The sequence below is a fragment of the Chiloscyllium plagiosum genome, chromosome 11 (genome assembly GCF_004010195.1).
Source record: "Chiloscyllium plagiosum isolate BGI_BamShark_2017 chromosome 11, ASM401019v2, whole genome shotgun sequence".
In the NCBI taxonomy this organism is placed as follows: Eukaryota; Metazoa; Chordata; class Chondrichthyes; order Orectolobiformes; family Hemiscylliidae; genus Chiloscyllium; species Chiloscyllium plagiosum.
The window spans coordinates 53,927,321-53,947,256 of NC_057720.1; the positions used below are offsets into that span (position 1 = coordinate 53,927,321).

General features: G+C 41.3%; 1 protein-coding gene across 1 annotated transcript in view; it reads left to right on the top strand.

Moving 5' to 3' along the window:
* Nucleotides 1-1,075: 1,075 nt before the first annotated feature.
* The window catches only part of lrrc40 (leucine rich repeat containing 40), a 68,206-nt gene continuing 49,345 nt past the window's right edge, over nucleotides 1,076-19,936 (top strand). Inside the window, exons 1-4 of the mRNA XM_043700105.1 lie at nucleotides 1,076-1,571; nucleotides 3,388-3,569; nucleotides 10,255-10,328; nucleotides 18,340-18,469. Of these exons, the coding sequence (XP_043556040.1) occupies nucleotides 1,421-1,571; nucleotides 3,388-3,569; nucleotides 10,255-10,328; nucleotides 18,340-18,469 (537 nt within the window). The 5' untranslated portion in view covers nucleotides 1,076-1,420. The remainder of the gene's footprint in view (nucleotides 1,572-3,387; nucleotides 3,570-10,254; nucleotides 10,329-18,339; nucleotides 18,470-19,936) is intronic.

A 19,936-nucleotide genomic window follows, 5' to 3' on the forward strand; every position in this document is an offset into this window, starting at 1 on the left:
CACACAACACCAGGTTATAGTCCAACAGGTTTAATTGGAAGCACACTAGCTTTCGGAGCGTCGCTCCTTCATCAGGTGATTTAACCATGTTAACTGAGTGCTTGCATATCTGCTGGTGCATGCAGAAGCTTGCAAGTTTCTGCTTATATTCCAGTTAGGTCTCCTTCTGCTCTCATTGCTCAGTTGGTTGACAGCTATGTGCACCAGATTGGTGCCAACAGTAAGGAGTTTGATTCATATAAAAGCAAAATATAGTGCAAGCTGGAACTCTGAAACAAACAGAATACTGGAGAAACTCAGCACGTCTAGCAGCATCTGTGGAGAGATAAAGTTAATGTTTTGAGTCTGATATTACTTCAGAAGAAGACATTCTGGATTCAAAATATTATCTCTGTTTCTCTTTTCACAAAGACATTTTATTTCCCCTTTCAGTTGGGATGGATTTGGGAGATACCTCCCTCCTCTACCCACTATTATGAACATGGCATTGTGGGTTGGACCTGCTTTCAGGCGAGAACTCAAGAAGCTTTTAGATTCACTCAGAATTAGAAAGCTTTTCTGTGTCCACTTCATCAAACCATATTATAAATTTGAAAACCCTCTTTCTGGCCTCTTTTATCATGTCTTTGCCTGTGAAAAGAACCTCAGCCTGCCCATCTTTTTTCTAATAGTTACATCTCTGGTAATATCCTTGTAACATTTTTCTCAACTTTCACCAAGATTTTGTAATTCTTCTGCATGCCAAAATTGAATAAAATATTTTGAACGTGGCGTCGACAAGGTTTTATGTCAACTTTTGGTGCTAATTTGTTTCAAATTCAGTAATTTACTCCTCCATTCCCTGGAAACGACGTTCTGGTGTTTTGATACCAATCACATGCCTTATTCCATTTGCTGTGATAACCATTTACTCATTCTGAAGACGTTTATGCGTTTCTGAATTTGGTGCTGTCCTGATTATTAGATATATCCACAATTCATTATTCTTTGTAAATTTTGATACCATAATCTACAATTTGAGCCCGTCACTTTGGCATAATGGTAAAAACTTTGCATATTTTGCCGTCAGAGACCCCTCTTCTTTATTCCTACTTGCTCCTGTAGCAGGTACAATGCTTGCCTCACTCGGCTGGTTAAGCTTACAGAATACCGAGGCATTCGAAAACAAAGACGATGTAATCCTTACTAAAAAAAACAGCGGTCTCTTGGGAGTTGCGCCAACTCTGCCATAATTTTGTCTGCACACAAAACATCACCAGTAGTGTTTGGGCGGGGATTTGCAGTGAGGGGGTGGACCGCTTCAACGAGCTCTCGCTTTCCCTCGCGCGCGCAAGAACGAGGACGGTTGGTGCGGCCGCGGCCTGTCGCCGGCCTCTGAACGGTGTTTGCTGGGCAGTCACGGCGCCGTCTTCGACTCTCAATGTCTCGAAGGGAGGGCAGCAAGTTTGCTAATCGCAGGCCAGGCTCAGCATTTCAACCTCGGGCAACCGAGGCGCCTGTGCCTGCTGGCTTAATTAAAACGGCCAGGAAAAGTGGACAGCTGAACCTTTCCAACAGAGAGTTGAGTGAAGGTAAGTAAGTCCGCAGCGAAATCGGCCTGTTACCCAGTCGGCTACTTCTTATAGGGAGGGTGAACATTGTCGTGATACGATACAACATTTCTTTGCCCTCACCATTGTATTTACAAGTGAGTGATGTTTATGCACACTGTTCAAAACCCACTTGTTTAAATTCAATTGTTTTTTTTCTTGTAGATTGAAATGTTATTTGAGTACGTATACATTGCTTGACGATACTCGTATGGTTAATTTAAAAAGAACAGTATTTGTTTGTAAAAGATGGTTGAGCGTTTGTAGCAGAGGGCATCCAAATAAGCTACTTTCAAGTCCAGTAAAGTCTTAATTGCGGATCCATGGTTGCGCTCAAACACCGAGTGAGGTGATTATAGATTAAGTGGTTCTCAAGATACTTGAGTCTGAAAATCTTTGGCTGCTGCTACTTCATATTATAGAACAAATGAAGCAGCCTTCGGGTAAGATGCTAAACCATGGTTCTGTCTTCTTTGGGGTAGGGTTAAGAAAGCATGACAGCCTAATTCAGAGATTGTTGCAGAGTTATCCCCTGTTCTGGCCAAATGTTTCTACTTCACTGATGTCACACCAAAAAAACTGATTACTTGGCCATCCTAGTGAAAAGTGATTGCCATATTTTCTATAACTGACAAAGTATTTTACAAATGTCATCTATTGTGTCCATTGCACCTGGTGTGGCCTCCTCTACATCTGGGAGACAAGACACTTTCTTGCAGATCGTTTCAGAGAACATCTCTGGGACACTGCACCAACCACCGCCCTGTGGCTGAACACTTCAGCTCCAGCTCCTGCTCCTACTCTGCCAAGGACATGCAGGTCCTGAGCCGCCTCCACCACCAAACCATTACAACCTGACACCTGGAGGAGGAACGCCTCATATTTCGCCTTGGGACCCTGCAACCACATGGGATAAATATGGATTTCAACAGCTTCTTCATCTCCCCACCCCCATTATCCTTATCCCAGTCCCAGGCCTCCAACTTGGCCCCACCCTCCAGACCCATCCATCACTGCCCTCTCTGATCTATCACCTTCTCCCTCACTGTTATCCACCTATCGCTTTCCCAGCTACTTGCCCCAACCCCACCCCTTCCTATCTATCTCTCAGCCCCGACCCACAAGCCTCATTCCTGATGCCCGAAACGTCAATTCTCCTGGTCCTCGGATGCTTCCTGACTGGCTGTGCTTTTCCAGCACCACACTCTCGACTCCGATCTCCAGCATCTGCCGTCCTCACTTTCTCCAAAGTATTTCATTGGCTACTGAACACTTTAGGATGTATGTAAAAAGATGCTAAAAAAATGCATTTTTTTTGTTCCTGTAAGGGCTACTCTCATTTGGAAATGTAAAGGTGGATATTTGGATTAATGCTTGTTTGCTACCAGTGGAGTGTCAGTCAGCTAATTTATGGTGTACTATGTCAAAATGTGTAGGCATCACAGTGTAAATCTAAAACTTAGATAATTTCTTCATCAAACATGTCTGTAATAATGCTGCTAATAAGGAGATGCTTGTCTAGTGTCTAAATTTGGAATGAATTTTCATTTCATAAGCACTCCATCTTACTTGGATGATGGTATAGCCCTTTTAAGGTTTTTCACTAATTTTCAGGCTAGTTTTAAATGGTACTTATTTTTATGATCTTTGTTAAATGCAAAGATGTGATCTAAAAATGCATTGTTTCATTTCCACCACTTGTGCGGATGCATTATTATGAAAAAACCCAATGTGTGTGACTGTTCAGAATTAAACTGTTGTAATTGCTATTTGTCAAATCTCCTGTATTTTAATTTAGTGCCCCAGAGCGTATGGCGGATAAATGTGGACCCTCCAGAGGAATCCCACTTGAATGTCTCCTTTACTGCAAGTGACCGATGGTGGGATCAGACAGATTTAACTAAACTTATCTTGGCATCGAACAAACTGCAGTGCTTATCGGAGGATATTCAGCTCCTACCAGCCCTCACAGTGCTTGATGTAAATATAACTCTAATAGAGCATTGAAAATAATTAAGGTGTTGATGTTAGAATTGAATGCAGTATGTACAGAATATGTGGTTATATTTGTCTATTACTTAGAAAAATGGATCTTAGTGTCCCTACTGTAGTACTGCACTATCCTACTAGAACTAAAGTAGATTTTTTTTTAAACTTAATTTTGAGCTGCAGTTGTCTTGCTCTAGTTAAACCAACATCTATTGTGAGGGGGAATGGGGAAAACATTTCCCTATTAAAGCACTTCCAGGATGATCTTTTAGAATGTGCGTTTGAATGATAAATTTAATAACCATATTCAAGATGAAATCTATGGAATTCCCTTCTCAGTGAAGTGGTTGAGGCTTCCTCAATAAGTAATTTTTTGAACAATAAAGGAATTAGCAGTTATGGTGAAAGGATATCATTAAGCTATAGAACGTTCAGAAGAGACTATCAGGGTGATGTCAGGTTAGGAAGGTTTGAGTTATAAAGAAAGGTTGGATAGGCTGGAACCGCCCATTTTAATTCCCCCTGTTATAGTTATTTGAGACGGCTCAGGGAATCCCTGATGGACTCGACCTGTAGCCTTTCTTGGTTCGTCCCGGATATCGTACTCTGAGGCAGTCTGAAATATAAAACTGTTACAGACAGCTTAGTTTAAATGATCACCTTGATACCATTGGTAATTAAATGTTATAGGATAACAGATACCTACAAGCTAGGCTTGAGCTAAGGTTTTAAAGCCTTTAGCAGAGTAGCTGCGCCAGCTCTTACCCCTAAGAGCTCTCTCAGGCTACTTCCCTTATTGCTGCAAACAAGCTGTCTTTTTCTTTCTTGAAAAAAAAAGATTTTTGAGATTTTTTACAAATTTACAAAAAATAGTACAAAATAGTGTATTCCACTTTACAATATAATAACAGCACCAATATAAAATTTGAAAAACTACTAATCTATTCTACAAACTACCAAAACACAAAATAGGATATTGTACATTATTGACAATTTAAAAAAAAGAGAAAATAAAATAAATAAGTAAATAAATAACTAGATACATATTCAAACTAAATTTATATCAAGTTATAATACAGCCTGTATTTATACGGGATTCCTTCTCCCGGGAGCCCCCGAACCAGCCAGAACCATCCCCATGGCTAAGCCTTGGCCCTGAACAATATGGCCAATATATCTGCGTCAATGTAGTTCAAAAGGGCTGCCATGTTCTATAAAATAATTCAGTTTTTTTGGTGCACCATATTCGTAAGGAAGTCAAGGGGGATATATTCCATGACTATCCTATGCCAATTTGAAAGTCCTGGGGTACCTTCGGATACCCAATTCACTAAGATGTTTTTCCTCGCACAAAAGGAAAGTTTAGTGAATAATTTCCTCCCGGATGCCTCCAAAGAGGGGAAATTTGGGGAGCCCAAAAGTAGAGACACTGGGTCCAACCCAATCTCCGTACCCAAAATCTTTGCCATACGCTGTCCCAATATCTGCGGATCTTATGGTATGTCCACAGACAATGTGTGAGGGTACCAACTTCTATTTTGCATTTAGGGCACATTGGATATGCTTCTGCCTTGAACTTTGCAAATCTCTCTGGTGCCATGTGAGCCCTATGAAGTATCTTCAATTGGATAGCCTGAGTTCAGTTACAGATAGAGATCTTCCTAGCGTTTTTCCCAGACATTCTCCCACATCTCTAAGGAGATTTCCATCCCAACTTCTTAACTCCAAGTTTTATGTAACTGTTTCATGTCCTTCGATACCTTATTACGTAGTAAGTGGTAGAGAGTACTGACCGAGGGCGAACCCATTGGCTGAAGCACTCTCCTTTCCATATCTGATTTATAAGGATTAATTATCAATGTGGTCTTCTTTTGTATGAAGTCTTGTATTTGAAACTATCGAGAAAGGTCCTTGCTAGGCAGCCCAAACTTTTGACACAGCTGTTCGAAGGACATCATGACCTCCCAATCGAACAGATCTCCCAAACAGGAGATACCTATGGACTCCAGATTATGAACACAGCATCAGTCAGCCCTGGCTGGAATCCCAACATTCCCACTATAGGGGTATAAGGGAAGGTTTTTTGTCGGTTACCCTTATCCTGTCACATTATCCTCCAAGCTTTGATTGTATTTAATACAGTAGGATTTTTACAATGATTCGTAATAACTCTCATATTGTCCATAAATAGTAGATTGATGAGGGGACATTTTGCTTGGGAGGTCTCAATATCTAAACAGACTGGGTCTCTTGTGAACCACAATCAATCAGCTACGTAAGATAACAGAGAGCTCAATTGGTACCTCTTGAAATCCGGAAAATCCAGCCCATCCCTCCTTTGTGGAAGCTGCAGCTTTTCTAATTTAATAAGGGGCCATCTATGATCCCAAATGAAGGAGCCGAGCCAACCATAGAGCTTACGCAGAGCCTGTCTCGGCAGCATCAAGGGGAGCATTCTCATAGAGTATAAAAGGCGAGGTAGAATATTCATCTTAGCCAAGGCTATTCTACCTAGCCAGGATATCGGGAAATCTTCCCAGTGTTGAAGGTCCTTTCATATTTTCTCTAATAAGTTTTGTATAGTTGGCTTTATATAGCTGACCAAATGTCGGAGTAATAAAAATACCTAAGTAAAGAAAACCTCCCAGTGACTACTGAAAGGGGAAATGGGATCCATTTGGAAAATTGGATATGCTGGTAAGACCTCCCAGCGGCATAGCCTCCAATTTCATAAAATTGATTTTGTAACCTGAGACCATACCAAATCAGTAAACCACTTGAATTAAGCGGGGCACAGATGTCAGTGGATCATTTTAAGAAAAGGAGGAAGTCATCAGCATAGAGAGTGATTTTGTGCTTACCCGATCCAACCTCCGGAGACGTTATGTTAGGGTCAGTTCGTATAGCTTCCACCAGCAGCTCAATCACTAGCTTAAATAATAGTGGTGAGAGAGGGCATCTCTGATGACAGCCTCTGCCAACATTAAAGCTATCCGAACTTACACCGTTGGTAATCACCGCTGTTTTGGGATCCTTATATAATACTGTAACCCATTTAGTAAAGACCTCTCCAACACCAAACCGTTCCAGCATATAAAAGAGATATGGCCATTCTAACCGATCGAATGCCTTCTCTGCATCAAGGGAGACAACTAATCCCATTATCGCTCCCTGCTGGCAGGCTGGTACCATATTTAAGACTCACCTAATGTTATTAGTTGACGTGCGACCCTTTATAAACCCCATCTGATCCTCTTTTATAATGAATGGTAAAATCCTCTCCAGTCTTAATGCCAACATTTTTGAGAGAATTTTAAAATCCACATTCAACAAGAATATGGCTCTGTATGAAGAGCAGTCATCTGGGGCCTTTCCTTTCTTAAGAATGGGAGAAATATTTGTTTCTCTCCGAGAAGACGGGAGGCAACCCTGATTGTGTGAATAATTATACATATTTATAAGTGGCCCAACCAATTCCCCTATAAAGTCTTTATAGAACTCAGCCTGGAATCCGTCTGGTATGGGTGCTTTGCTGCTCTGGAGCTGCCTCACCACCTCCTGTACTTCTTGGGTTGCCGGGGGGCTTTCAAGAACGACACCTGCTCCGAGGTTAGGCTCGGGAGGGCCAGATTTTTAAAAAAAGACTCCGTCTTCCTCGTTCTATCCTCACAGTCCTGCGACTTATACAGTTAGAAATAGAACTTTCTAAAGGCTGCATTGATCTTTTTACGATCACAAGTCAGGGTACTAGCGCACTCTCTAATAGACGTAATGGATTGAGGAGCCTTTTACTTTCTGGCAAAGTATGCTAGATACCTGCCAGGCTTGTCGCTGTATTCAAATAATCTCTGCTTCACAAATAAACAGCAAAGAGGGAGATATTGAGTGCTCTTAAAGGAAGAGCTGGTACTTTATTCTCCTCGGTTTTAGAAACTAGTCTGACTTATAGGTATCAGTGTTATGTTGTAACAGTGATGCTATTTGGGTGACTAAAATTAAATAAACTATATATAAGAGATTTTTATTCCAGACTACTAAAGAGTATGATCTCCGGATGAACCAAGAGAAGCTTACAAGTCTGAGTCCAAAAGGGATTCTCTGAGCCATCTCAAATCTGAACTTTAACACCCCCGCATACCCACCCCCAGTCCTGAAGAAGGGTTACACCTGAAACGTTGACCTCTGCACCTCCTGATGCTGCCTGGGTTTCAGCCTCCTGCCTGTCTTTTGTCTCTAACTTTTTTCACTGAAGCATTGGAGTTTGAGTTGACCATGTAGAGGTTTATAAAACCATGAGGGATATATATATAGGGTTAATGGGAGGTGTCTTTTCCCTAGGATGGTGGATTTCAAGATTAGGGGACATATTTTTAAGGTGAAAGGAGAGATATTTTAAGAAGGCATGAGGGGACAATTTTTTACAGCGAGTGGTTCGTATGTGTAATGAACTTCCTGAGCAGGTGGTGGATGCAGTCACAGTTACAATATTTAAAACTCACTTGGATGAGTACATGAACAGAAAGATTTGGAGGGCTATGAGTCAGGAGCAGGCAGGTGGGACTAGTTTTGTTTGGGATTATGTTCGGTGTGGACTGGTTGGAGAGAAGGGTCTGTTTCTGTGCTGTATGACACTGACTCTAAGTCCTGAAGAAAATTATAGTGGATTATTGGGATGGAAACTGAATAAAATTAATATAGGTAAAGTATTAATACTGAGGAATTTAATGAAACGGAAATGGACCTGACGGTTTCCATCTGAGGTGATTAAGATATTGGACAGAAGAATAATTGTGGATGTTGTTTATAATGGGCATCCAGAAGGCATTTGATAAAGTCCACATAAGAGACTTTCAGTAAGGTAGAAACCCAAGGAAGTGAGGGCTAATTACTGACAATTCCGAAATTAGTTGAATGGAAGACAACTGGAACTAAGGATAATGAGTAGATATTCAAATTGGCAGGATGTGACTGGTATCCCAAAGGATTTGTGTTGGGGCCTCAGTGGTTTGCATTATTTATTAACAACTTGGGTGATGGCATACAATATCATATATCCAAATATACTGATGACATAAATTTAGGTGGCATTATAGATAATGTAGATCATAGCAAAAAATTTACAAAGGAATATTGATAGAGTAGGTGAGTAGGCAACTGTATGACAGATGAATTTCAATGTAAACAAGTATGAGGTTATCCATTTTGGATTTAAAAAGGATAGAACAGAATACTCTCTAGATGTCTGAAGTTAAATACAGTGAATGTCCAAAAAGACTTGTGGGTTTAGGTGCATAATCTTTTAAAATACCATGACAGGTGCAGAAAATAATCAAGAATACTGGCCTTTAGAGGACTGGAGTATATGGACGCAGAAGTTAAGCTGCAGCTATGCAAATCCTGGTTAGACTTCACTTGGAGTACTGTGAGCAGATCTGAGCACTACACCTTAGAAAGGATGTATTGGCCTTGGAGGGAGTACAATGCAGGTTTACAAGAATGATACCTGGAGTTCAGGGGTTAAGTTAGGAGGATAGACTTTACAAATTAGACCTGTTTTCTCTAGAATTTAGAAGGTTTAGGGTTGATGTGATTTGAAGTCTTCAAGATAAGAACAGGAAAGGACAAAGTAGATAAAGATAGACTTTTTCCACTAGTGTGGCTTCCAGAATTAGGGAGCATAGTCTGAGAATTAGGGCCAGACCGTTCGGAGAGATGTTGGGAAGCATTTCTACACACACAGTGGTAGCTGTTTGGAACAGTCTTCAACAAATGGATGCAGATACCATTGTTAAATTTATCTATCTCAGATTAAAATTTTGTTAAGCAAAGGTTTTAAGGGATGTGGGCCAAAGGCAGGTATGTGGAGTTTGGCCACTCATCAGCTATAATCTTATTGAATGGTGGAACAGGCTTGACAGGCTGAATGGCCTACTCTTGTTCTTATATTCCTAACTGGAGACAAACCAATCAATTATGAATGTAACTTTACTTTAAAACTCGTCTGAAAGAATTTAATACAGAAAAATATAATCAAGTTTAAAAAAAAGCATAAACTCAGTTTCAGAATTCGTAACAATTTAACTGTTTCCAAAAGACATTTGCATAAGAAAACACTGTTGTAGCTAAGTAATCGCTTTTGCCTGCAACTAGGAATTGAAGGTACCAGTTTTAAATTTAAAGTATGAAATCTTGTACTTTCCGGACAGCTGTACTACTTTGGCAATGAGGATGGTTTGGGATAAGAAACTTTTATTGCTTCCAAGATGGGGGGAAAAACATATAATAAAATATGTATCGTCAAAAATTTGATAGAGATTTCTATTCAAGGGAACCATTGAAATCATGGTGAATGTTTCTACCATACAACAAGTTCAGTAAAAGACTCACGAGAAACCTTGTTTTTTTTCCATTAGAATGAAAAGGGAATTGAGTTTTGACTGTATTTCTTTCTTAAATGTCAATTCTTTTAAGCTGGATTCCAGTAGGATGTTTTTATCTATCATTTTATTGATGACTAATTCACACTTCAAGGAAAAATGTTCCTCAATCAGACAACTTAAAATGCATGTTTAGTTAAGGAAAAAAGTACATCATAAATGCATTCAATGAAATAATATGCTGTATAACAGATTTTTATCAATAGATCATATTATTGACTTAGAACAAATGATTTCAGGTCCATGATAACCTCCTGAGTTCCCTACCTTGTGCAATTGGACAGCTGTCAAAACTGCAGAAGCTCAATATTAGGTACTGTAAGTGTGAATTCATTTAATTTTTTTTTTAAATGTTGTTACTTATCTATTATAAAATAACCAAATAGAATTCCGTGCAAGTTAGAACTGCAGCAGTCAAACGTAGAAGACCTTTTAAGATCTGGAGGTGAGGTGGACATGGTAAAATGTTTCCTTTACTGAGTCAGTCCAAAACTAATGGGCACTGTTTTAAAATTGAGTTGACCTTTCAGGACAGGCATCCAAAAAGAATGGCTTTCAGGACAAGGAAATAATTTTTTCTGAGGGTGTGCAACTTTAGGCCTTGCTACTTCAGAAGACAGTGGAGGCATGGTGAGTAGATATTCTTATGACAGAGGTACTTTTTTTTTAAAGAAAATCAAAGGTTATAGGGAGTAGATAGAACTGTGGAATTAAAAACAGATCAACCAGTTCAGCCAGGATCTTGTTTAATGGCAAAGGACTCACCTTCATCCCCCTCTGCCCATGCATCAATGAATTTAATACACGCCGTGATGTCGAACACTTCTTCCTCCGCCTCCGAGCTTACTTTTACAATCAGGACTCCCGCCCACCTTCCGAGGAACACTTCGCCAGCCTCCAACACACACCATCCACCTGGACACCCCGTGCTGGCCTATTACCTGCCCTCGACCTCTTCATTTCCAACTGCCATTGGGATGTTAACCGCTTCAACCTGTCTACCCCACTCCGACCTCTCACCCTTACAACGTGCTGCCCTCCACTCCCTCTGCTCCAATCCCGACCTCACCATCAAGTTAGCGGATAAAGGGGGTGCAGTGGTAGTCTGGTGCACTGACCTCCACATCGCTGAAGCCAGACGCCAACTCGAGGACACCTCCTCCTACCACCCCCGATCACCAAACCAACATCTCCCAGACCATACAGAACCTCATCACCTCAGGAGATCTCCCACCCACAGCTTCCAACCTCATAGACCAGGAACCCCACACTGCCCGGTTCTACCTCCTTCCCAAGATCCACAAGCCTGACCACCCTGGCCGACCCATTGTCTCACCATGCTCCTGCCCCACTGAACTCCTCTCTACCTACCTCGACACTGTCCTATCCCCCCTAGTCCAGGAACTCCCCACATACGTTCGAGACACCACCTATGCCCTCCACCTCCTCCAAGACTTCCGTTTCCCTGGCCCCCAACGCCTCTTCTTCACCATGGATATCCAATCCCTCTACATCTCCATCCGCCATGACCAGGGCCTCCAAGCTCTCCATTTCTTCCTCTCCCGACGTCCCCAACAGTACCCTTCCACTGACACACTCATTCGTTTGGCAAACTGGTCCTCACCCTCAACAGTTTCTCCTTCGAATCCCCCCACTTCCTCCAGATCAAAGGGGTAGCCATGGACACCTGTATGGGCCCCAGCTATGCCTGTCTCTTTGTTGGCTACGTAGAAACAATCCATCTTCCGTAGTTACACCGGCACCACTCCCACCTCTTCCTTTGCTACATTGATGACTGCATTGGCGCCACCTCATACTCCCGCGAGGAGGTTGAGCAATTCATCAACTTCACCAACACATTCCACCCTGACCTTACATTTACCTGGACCATCTCTGACACCTCCCTCCCCTTCCTGGACCTCTCCATCTCCATTAATGATGACCGACTTGACACTGACATTTTTTACAAACCCACCGACTCCCACAGCTACCTGGATTATACCTCTTCCCACCCTGCCTCCTGCAAAAATGTCATCCTGTATTCCCAATTCCTCCGCCTCCACCGTATCTGCTCCCAGGAGGGCCAGTTCCACCATAGAACACACCAGATGGCCTCCTTCTTTAGAGACCGCAATTTCGCTTCCCACGTGGTTAAAGACATCCTCCAACGCATCTCTTCCACATCCCGCACCTCCGCCCTCAGACCACACCCCTCCAACCGTAACAAGGACAGAATCCCCCTGGTGCTCACCTTCCACCCTCACAACTTTCACATAAACCAAATCCTAGCAGAGCGCTTTAGGGAACATCTCCGGGACACCCGCACCAATCAACCACACCGCCCTGTGGCCCAACATTTCAACTCCCCCTCCCACTCAGCCGAGGACATGGAGGTCCTGGGCCTCCTTCGCTGCTCCCTCACCACCCGACACCTGGAGGAAGTCCATTCATCTTCTACCTCAGACCCCAGGGCATCAATGTGGACTTCACCAGTTTCCTAATTTTCCCCTTCCCCCACCTCACCCCAGTTCCAAACTTCGAGCTCAGCACTGTCCCCATGACTTGTCCTACCTGCCTATCCACCTATCCACTCCACCCTCGTCTCTGAGGCACTCTCCCTGTATTCCTGATGAAGGGCTTTTGCCCGAAACGTAGATTTTCCTGCTCCTCAGATGCTGCCTAAACTGCTGTGCTTTTCCAGCACCCGTCTAATCCAGAATGGTGTTTAATGGCAGACAGACACAAGGGTCAGTTGGTCTACTTATACTCTAATTTCAGATGTCTATCTATCCATTGGCTCCAATAAACTTACCCCATCATTGTTCCATCTGATTTATCTACTTTCTCATTATCTTTCAGTCTTCTGCCACTGGAAATACAATTAGAATTAACTTTATTGCCACATGTACTCACGTGAGTACAGTCGGTTCTGATATAACATGACAATTGTGTTCTTGTGTGATGTCACGTTGTAAGAAAATTGGGCAATATCTGTGCCATTTAAAGTAATGGGGCTGGAATTATGTTATAGCCAATACATGTAAGGAAAGTTTGTTCTCTACAAATAACGGTCTAAATTCTTCAAGCGCATTAAAACCAATTTGCGCTGAAGAACCACATGTTAAAGTAGAACCGACTGTACAGTGAAAAGTTGACAAGTTGCCATTTACGGTGTCATCTTGGGTACACATGTACCTAGGTACATATTCTTAGAAAAAAATTAGTAAAACAAAGAAATAAAAAGTTCATAGTAACCTTTTAAGACACATTTACAATATCCACATCTGTAACATTTCCCATATAATGTAGGTTGCAGGTTTATTCCCTTCTGGATAAGAAAGTTTCACCATACTTCTCAATTTTTAAAATGTGTAGTCTGGTATTTAAAATAGTAAATATAATAATTTACTTCGATCAATTTAGTCATATTTTGTTAGTAATTTTTTAAACTTTAGGTTGCCTGTTATATATTTTTAAAAAGTAAAATTAAAATTCACTAATTTTCTCATTTTAAAGTTTTAGCAGCTGGGATTGTCTTTGTAGTTTATTTCTGTGTCTTTTGGCAATAATGATCAGGACTTCAATGTGTGTAATGACAGCAAACTGCTTGTGTTTCTCATACCTGCAGTCATTACGTCTGTGAAGCTGACAGTGCTTTTCTGGGATCTGCACTCATGCAGAAGTTCAGAAGATGCTGTCATTGATGCCCTGCTCTTCTATTGGATGGTTGTTTTTTGAAGTCTCTCGTTTAAATCTTAATATGAACTTCCATTTTCAACTTCTAGTCTTGCTGTAAGAAAACTTCAAAATCAGTTCTCCCTTGTTGATGGAGTACACTTGTTTTTTTAACTTGTGAATTATGTTCAAATTAGAGTTGAACAATCTGTCTGGCCCTGATGAATTTTGTGGAATGGCAAAATGCTCCATTTTGATGAATAAATAGTGAGTAAAATAAGAAATAAAGTAAATGTGGCACCATTGAGATAAATGAAGTTGTAGTGGAATTTTAAAGTCTACAATGAAGTAAGCAAGATGGTGAAAAATCAAAACAAAGGAATCTTGAAAGAATTCCAGATTCATGTTGATGTTGGTGCTGATGTTGGCAAAGAAGGATTCAGCTTCACTTCAGACTTTCAATTAATCTTGTCGTGAATGAATATAAATAAATTACTGCTTAAAGTCACACTGACTCTGGACCCCATGTCATCTCATCATTAGGTCAGATGGGGCAAAGAAACTTACTGTTGAATTTCTCCAGCATTTTGTTTTTAATACAGTACCAGGCATACCTGAAAATGAGATGTCAAACTGCTGAAGCAACAATACAAGATTTCTTGCATGTCAAACAAATAGTAGCAAGTAATGATAGTTAAATGATTCCATAACCAACAGATCAGATCTAAGCACTGCAGACTTGTCACATCCAGTTTTGAATTGCTTAATTGTTCATTGTGATTCACAAATGCAAAACATGATGCTGAAGCATTTGGAACGACCTTCAGTCGGTAGTGCTGAGAGGTTGATACATCTTGGACTTTTCCAGAGATTACCAGCATCACAGATGCTAAACTTGAGCCAATTTGATATATTCCATGTGATGATCAGGAAGTGACTGAAAGCCCTGGATTCTGTAAAGGCTATGCGGACTGATGACATTCTGGCAATAGTACTGCAGACTTGTGCTCCAGAACTTGCTGCACCACAAGCCAACTACTCCAGTAAAGTGATTGAATTCATCACCAACAATGCTATCAACAACACAGCACTGGCTTAGCTCAAATGCTCACGGATGCTCAGCTTGAGTTTTGTCACGGTTACTCAGCACCTGATCTCATTACAACCTTGTTTCAAACATTGACAATACCAAAGATGAAGTGAGAGTTACTGCTCTTGCTCTTGACATTAAGATCACATTTGACTGAGTGGCATCAGGAAGCCCTAACAAAACTAGTGTCAGTGGAAATTCGGAGGATACCTACCTGCCAGAATGGAAGATGGTTGTGGAAATAATGGACGTCAATCATCTCAGCTCCAAAACATTTTCAGAGGGTCCCTCAAAATAACATCATGGGGCCCACCATCTATTGATGGTTCATAATTACTTTCCCTCCATCATGTGGTCAGAAGTGGGTATGTTGTTGATGACTGTACAATGTCTAGCATCAAGGTTTTTTGGACAATGCCTTCTAAACCCACAGGATAAGCGCAGCAGATACATGGGAACACCACCCCCTTCAAATTAATGTTTTCCTCCAAGTAACTGATGATACTGATGTGGAAATATTTGCTTTTTTTCCCATTGTTGACTGGTTTAAAATCCTGAATTTGACAATTTTCTTGTAAGTAAGCTGTGTATTGCATTTCATAGAATCCCTACAGTGTGGGAGAAGGTCATTTGTCCAATCAAGATCACACCACTCTACAAAGAGCAGCACTCCCACCCTCTTCCCCTCCCCCTCCTCTTCTCTCCTCTCTCTCCCTCTCTTCCCCCTCCACCCCCTCCCCTCCTTTCCTCCACCCCCCCCCTGCACTCAGGAATCCAGAAACTGGGCAGCACCTTATACAGCAATAGTACAAGCTAATTCGCATTGCTTACTAAAGTGCTGTTAAGGACTGACCAAAACTTGATTTCACTGCAACCAAGCATGATGCTAACTTTTAGTCAAGTTCACTGTAGTTGACAATGTCCTTGAAAGAGCATTATATGTTTTTTTAATTTGATGTTTAATCCTGCTTTTGGTTATTTATCCCTATGTTAATTACTTTGCAATGACATGTACTGGTGCAAAACATTTAAATCATTTTCTTAAATAATTTTCAATCTAATTCACATTTTTCACCAATGCCATCAAAGATTTGGTAGATAATTACTCTAAACAAATTGTTGACAAACAGGTTTGTCTTTAAATATTTTCACGTGATCCAAATATTTATTGAGTAAAAGTAATTTGCTAATTTAGTGATTCCAAACAGTAGGGACAGACTATTCACTTCTCATTTTGCAGTGTGTTGAGAACTACAGATGGACATCAAATTTTATTGAATTGACTGGTTCGTGGCCAGAGGTTGTGCTCACTGCCTAATTAAGGATAACAAGTGGGTCTTTGGAGCTGGAATACTAATAAGAAGCACCCTCTCAGCACTGGTAAAACACTTGAAATGAAAAAAAATGGTCAAGTTGCTGAGCCTCCATTCTGAAGGAAGAGCCACTATATTAGTCAGTCTATGGACATCTGGAGGTGCTGGGAAAGTTCAGTTGGCTTCTGGTCAATAGCTTGGATTGGTCTTAACTTCATTGGGAGCGCAACAGCAAATTAAGTCTTCTCAATGGCTGGTGACGGGTGGTGCTGGGAAACTGGCACGGCATCTGATAAGAGTAAAATTACAAGCTTACGTGTCTCATTTCTTGCCCTATTGGCCTCAAAATCCTCCTCGTGGCGTGAGATCTATCCATCTAATTAAACAATCAAAATTTATAACTATTTGCAGTACAATTACTGGCTTTGCTTGCTGGAATTTTGCTTACCAGGAGGTTTGACTTTGACTACATCCACAACAGCAGTAATGATAATAGTCTTTTAAAAATAACATTTTCAGCCTTTCAGAGCTCAATCAATCAATTCTATGAGGAAGCAAAATTCAATTTTCCGATTTCGATTTTAAATATGCAAATTCAGAAACAATGCAAATTCACAATCCTTTTTGACATAGTAAAATCCACATGTGATTCTGAATTCAAAGCTCAAGTCCTGTTGATGACAAAAATTGAGCATTATGTGAATGTTTTAATTTGCGCCAGTTAGCATCGGTTATTGTATTGATCAATTTATGATGGATTCCTTTAATTTCTAATCGAACTGTTAAGTGTCAACTTGATATATTAACAGGAGTTAAATTAATTCTGCTAATAAAATGGCCAGGAGGTATAATTGTCTTGTATGATTATGTTTTGAGTTTAGGGACTTCCGCTTTGTAGACATCTAAGTACCCCTTTATCGTCAAACAGCTGAGCAAGGGAAGTTGGTACAGCTATCAATTTACATTTGCTGATCCTGTCTCTAGAACCCTTTTGAAGTCTAGTGTCACTTGTGGACTAACAAAGGCAGTAATTTTATGTGACAAAATATGTTTATTAGCTAGCTGACTAGAATATTTGTAGGCTGGGTAATCATTTTTAAAGTCTCTTCATTTGGCATGGTGCAAACATAGCCTTCCTGCCCTCCAAACCTGCCATCACAGTCTCCTGCCTTGCTTCCCTCTTTGATTCCTTATATCGCTCACTTTCAACATCCTGCTTGCCTTCCCACTAGCTGTCCAGTCTGCCTTGCCGCACTCTCCTCCATCCACACTCGCCTCCATCTTTCTTCTAGGCCCAGCCCTCGCATCTGTCCCCATCTTGTCCACTTCAACGAGCACGACACCAACAAGTCACACTTAACCTAAGTGCCAACCAAATTGTTTGTACCACTTTTAAGGGTTCAAGTGACACTTGTAAAATAATTTAATGTAAAATTTTGTGATCATAATAGGCATTGATCCATTTTAGCTTCTGAAGCTGTACAGGGCCCTGGTGAGACCGCAACTGGAGTATTGTGTGCAGTTTTTGTCTCCAAATTTGAGGAAGGGCATTCTGGCAATTGAGGGAGAGCAGTGTAGGTTCATAAGATCATTTCCCGGAATGGCGGGACTATCATACGTTGAAAGATTGCAGCGACTGGGCTTGTATACACTTGAGTTTAGAAGGATGAGAGGGGATCTGATTGAGACTTTTAAGATTATTAAAGAATTGAACACTCTGGAGGCAGGAAGCATTTTTCCGCTGATGGGTGAGTCCAGAACCAGAGGACACCGTTTAAAAATAAGGGTTAGGCCAACTAGAACAGAGTTGAGGAGAAACTTCTTCACCCAGAGAGTATTGGATATATGGAATGCTCTGCCCCAACAGGCAGTGGAGGCCAAGTTCCTGGATACTGTCAAGAAAGAGATGGATAGAGCTCTTAAAGATAGTGGAATCAAGGATTATCGGGATAAGGCAGGAACAGGATACTGATTGTGGATGACTAGCCATGATCATAATGAATGGTGGTGCTGGCTCGAAGGGCCAAATGGCCTAGTCCTGCACCTATTGTCTATTGAAATATGATCATAGTATTTGTGTGTGGATTGCATTGTATAAAATGTTGACTGCTAAAATGTCAGAATTGGCATGCCATCATCATACCTTTACAATTACATTTGTGTGAAAGTCATAAAATGTAAATCTGTTGTTGAAAAATGTAAACGTGTGGATAGAAACAACTTTTTCTCTGCTTTTCAATCCATAGCCACAATAAACTAAAGGAGTTGCCGGATGAGCTGTGGGATTTAACGAGTTTGAAAAGTTTGTATCTTCATCACAATGAATTGGAATGGATTCAAGAGGGCATTGGTAAACTTATTCATTTGGAAGAGCTGGTATGTTGGTGAAATTATGAAGAGATTCTAAGTATGTCCCTCCTATGATTAAAACAGAAAAATATTGAAAATAGATTGTATCAAAGGAGAACACCGATGAGGTGACATTTCAACCTACATCACAGGATTCACCAGTTGTATATAAATGCCATTGATGAAGTTGGTCATAGTTGTCAGATTGGATCCAAGTCAGTCAGTGAGACAGAAGCTAAAACACCTTTCTTTGTGTATAGAGTTAATGTTTTTTATTCTGCCTCTTCAAAGATGTTATTACATACCTTTTGTGGCAGGTGGGAATTGAACTCAGGATTTCTGCCTCAGAGGTAGAGACAGTACCACTGCACCACTTAGGCTTAAGTATAGAGTTCATTAGCTACTCAGTCTTAGATATTTTCTAAGCAGCCTGCTCAGAGGTATTACTACATGATTCTGGAGGAAGTGAGAGTTGAACCCATGACTTCTGCTTAAGGGGTGTGGACACTACCACTGTACCACAAGAGCCCTCTAGCTACTCCTCTTACCGTTCCTTTTATATACCAGTCCACCTGTTACCCTATACAGAGGAACCTCAATTATCCGAATACCAATTATTCAAAAATCAGATTATCCAAAGGAGATCTCATGGTCCCCATAGAGTGATCACTTCTTTTGTTTACAGTGATTAAACAGGCACAGTCTCCAAATGACTGACCTCCTGCCCTCTCTCTCTTTCCCACCCCCACCCACCCCCAAAACTTTTCCTGGTGTTCTACAGAGGGGTGTGTCCAAAACCCCCACACACGTCCCCAGATAATCTGTACAGATTGAGGTGGAACCTGTCAAAAAGTTGCAGTAAAATGTTGTGTGTGTGTGTGCGCGCTATTTGGAGACTTATCCCACACAGGGCAGCAGAGGGGGCAGTGCTGCACGGGGATGGGGGCGCAGAGGGGACGGGGGCAGTGCTGGACGGGGATGGGGGTGGGGGTGGGGGTGGGGGTGGTGTCAGCCGGGGTTGTGGGGGGGAGGGGTCCTCACACTTTGTGCTGTTGCAGTCTCCTAAACGGGGAGCAGATTTTAAAAACTCCCAGTCCCAGAGGAAAGGCATTTAATTGATTAACCGAATAATCAATTATCTGAATGAAATAGTGCCTGCCCATCTCATTCGGATAATAGAGGTTCACCTTGTACCTGTATTTTAAATTAACATAGAACATAGAAAAATACAGCGCAGTACAGGCCCTTTGGCCCTCATGTTGCGCCGATCCAAGCCTACCTAACCTACACTAGCCCACTATCCTCCATATGCCTATCCATTGCCCGTTTAAATGCCCATAAAGAGGGAGAGTCCACCACTGCTACTGGCAGGGCATTCCATGAACTCACGACTCGCTGAGTAAAGAATCTACCCCTAACATCTGTCCTATACCTACCATCCCTTAATTTAAAGCTATGCCCCCTTGTAATAGCTGACTCCATAAGTGGAAAAAG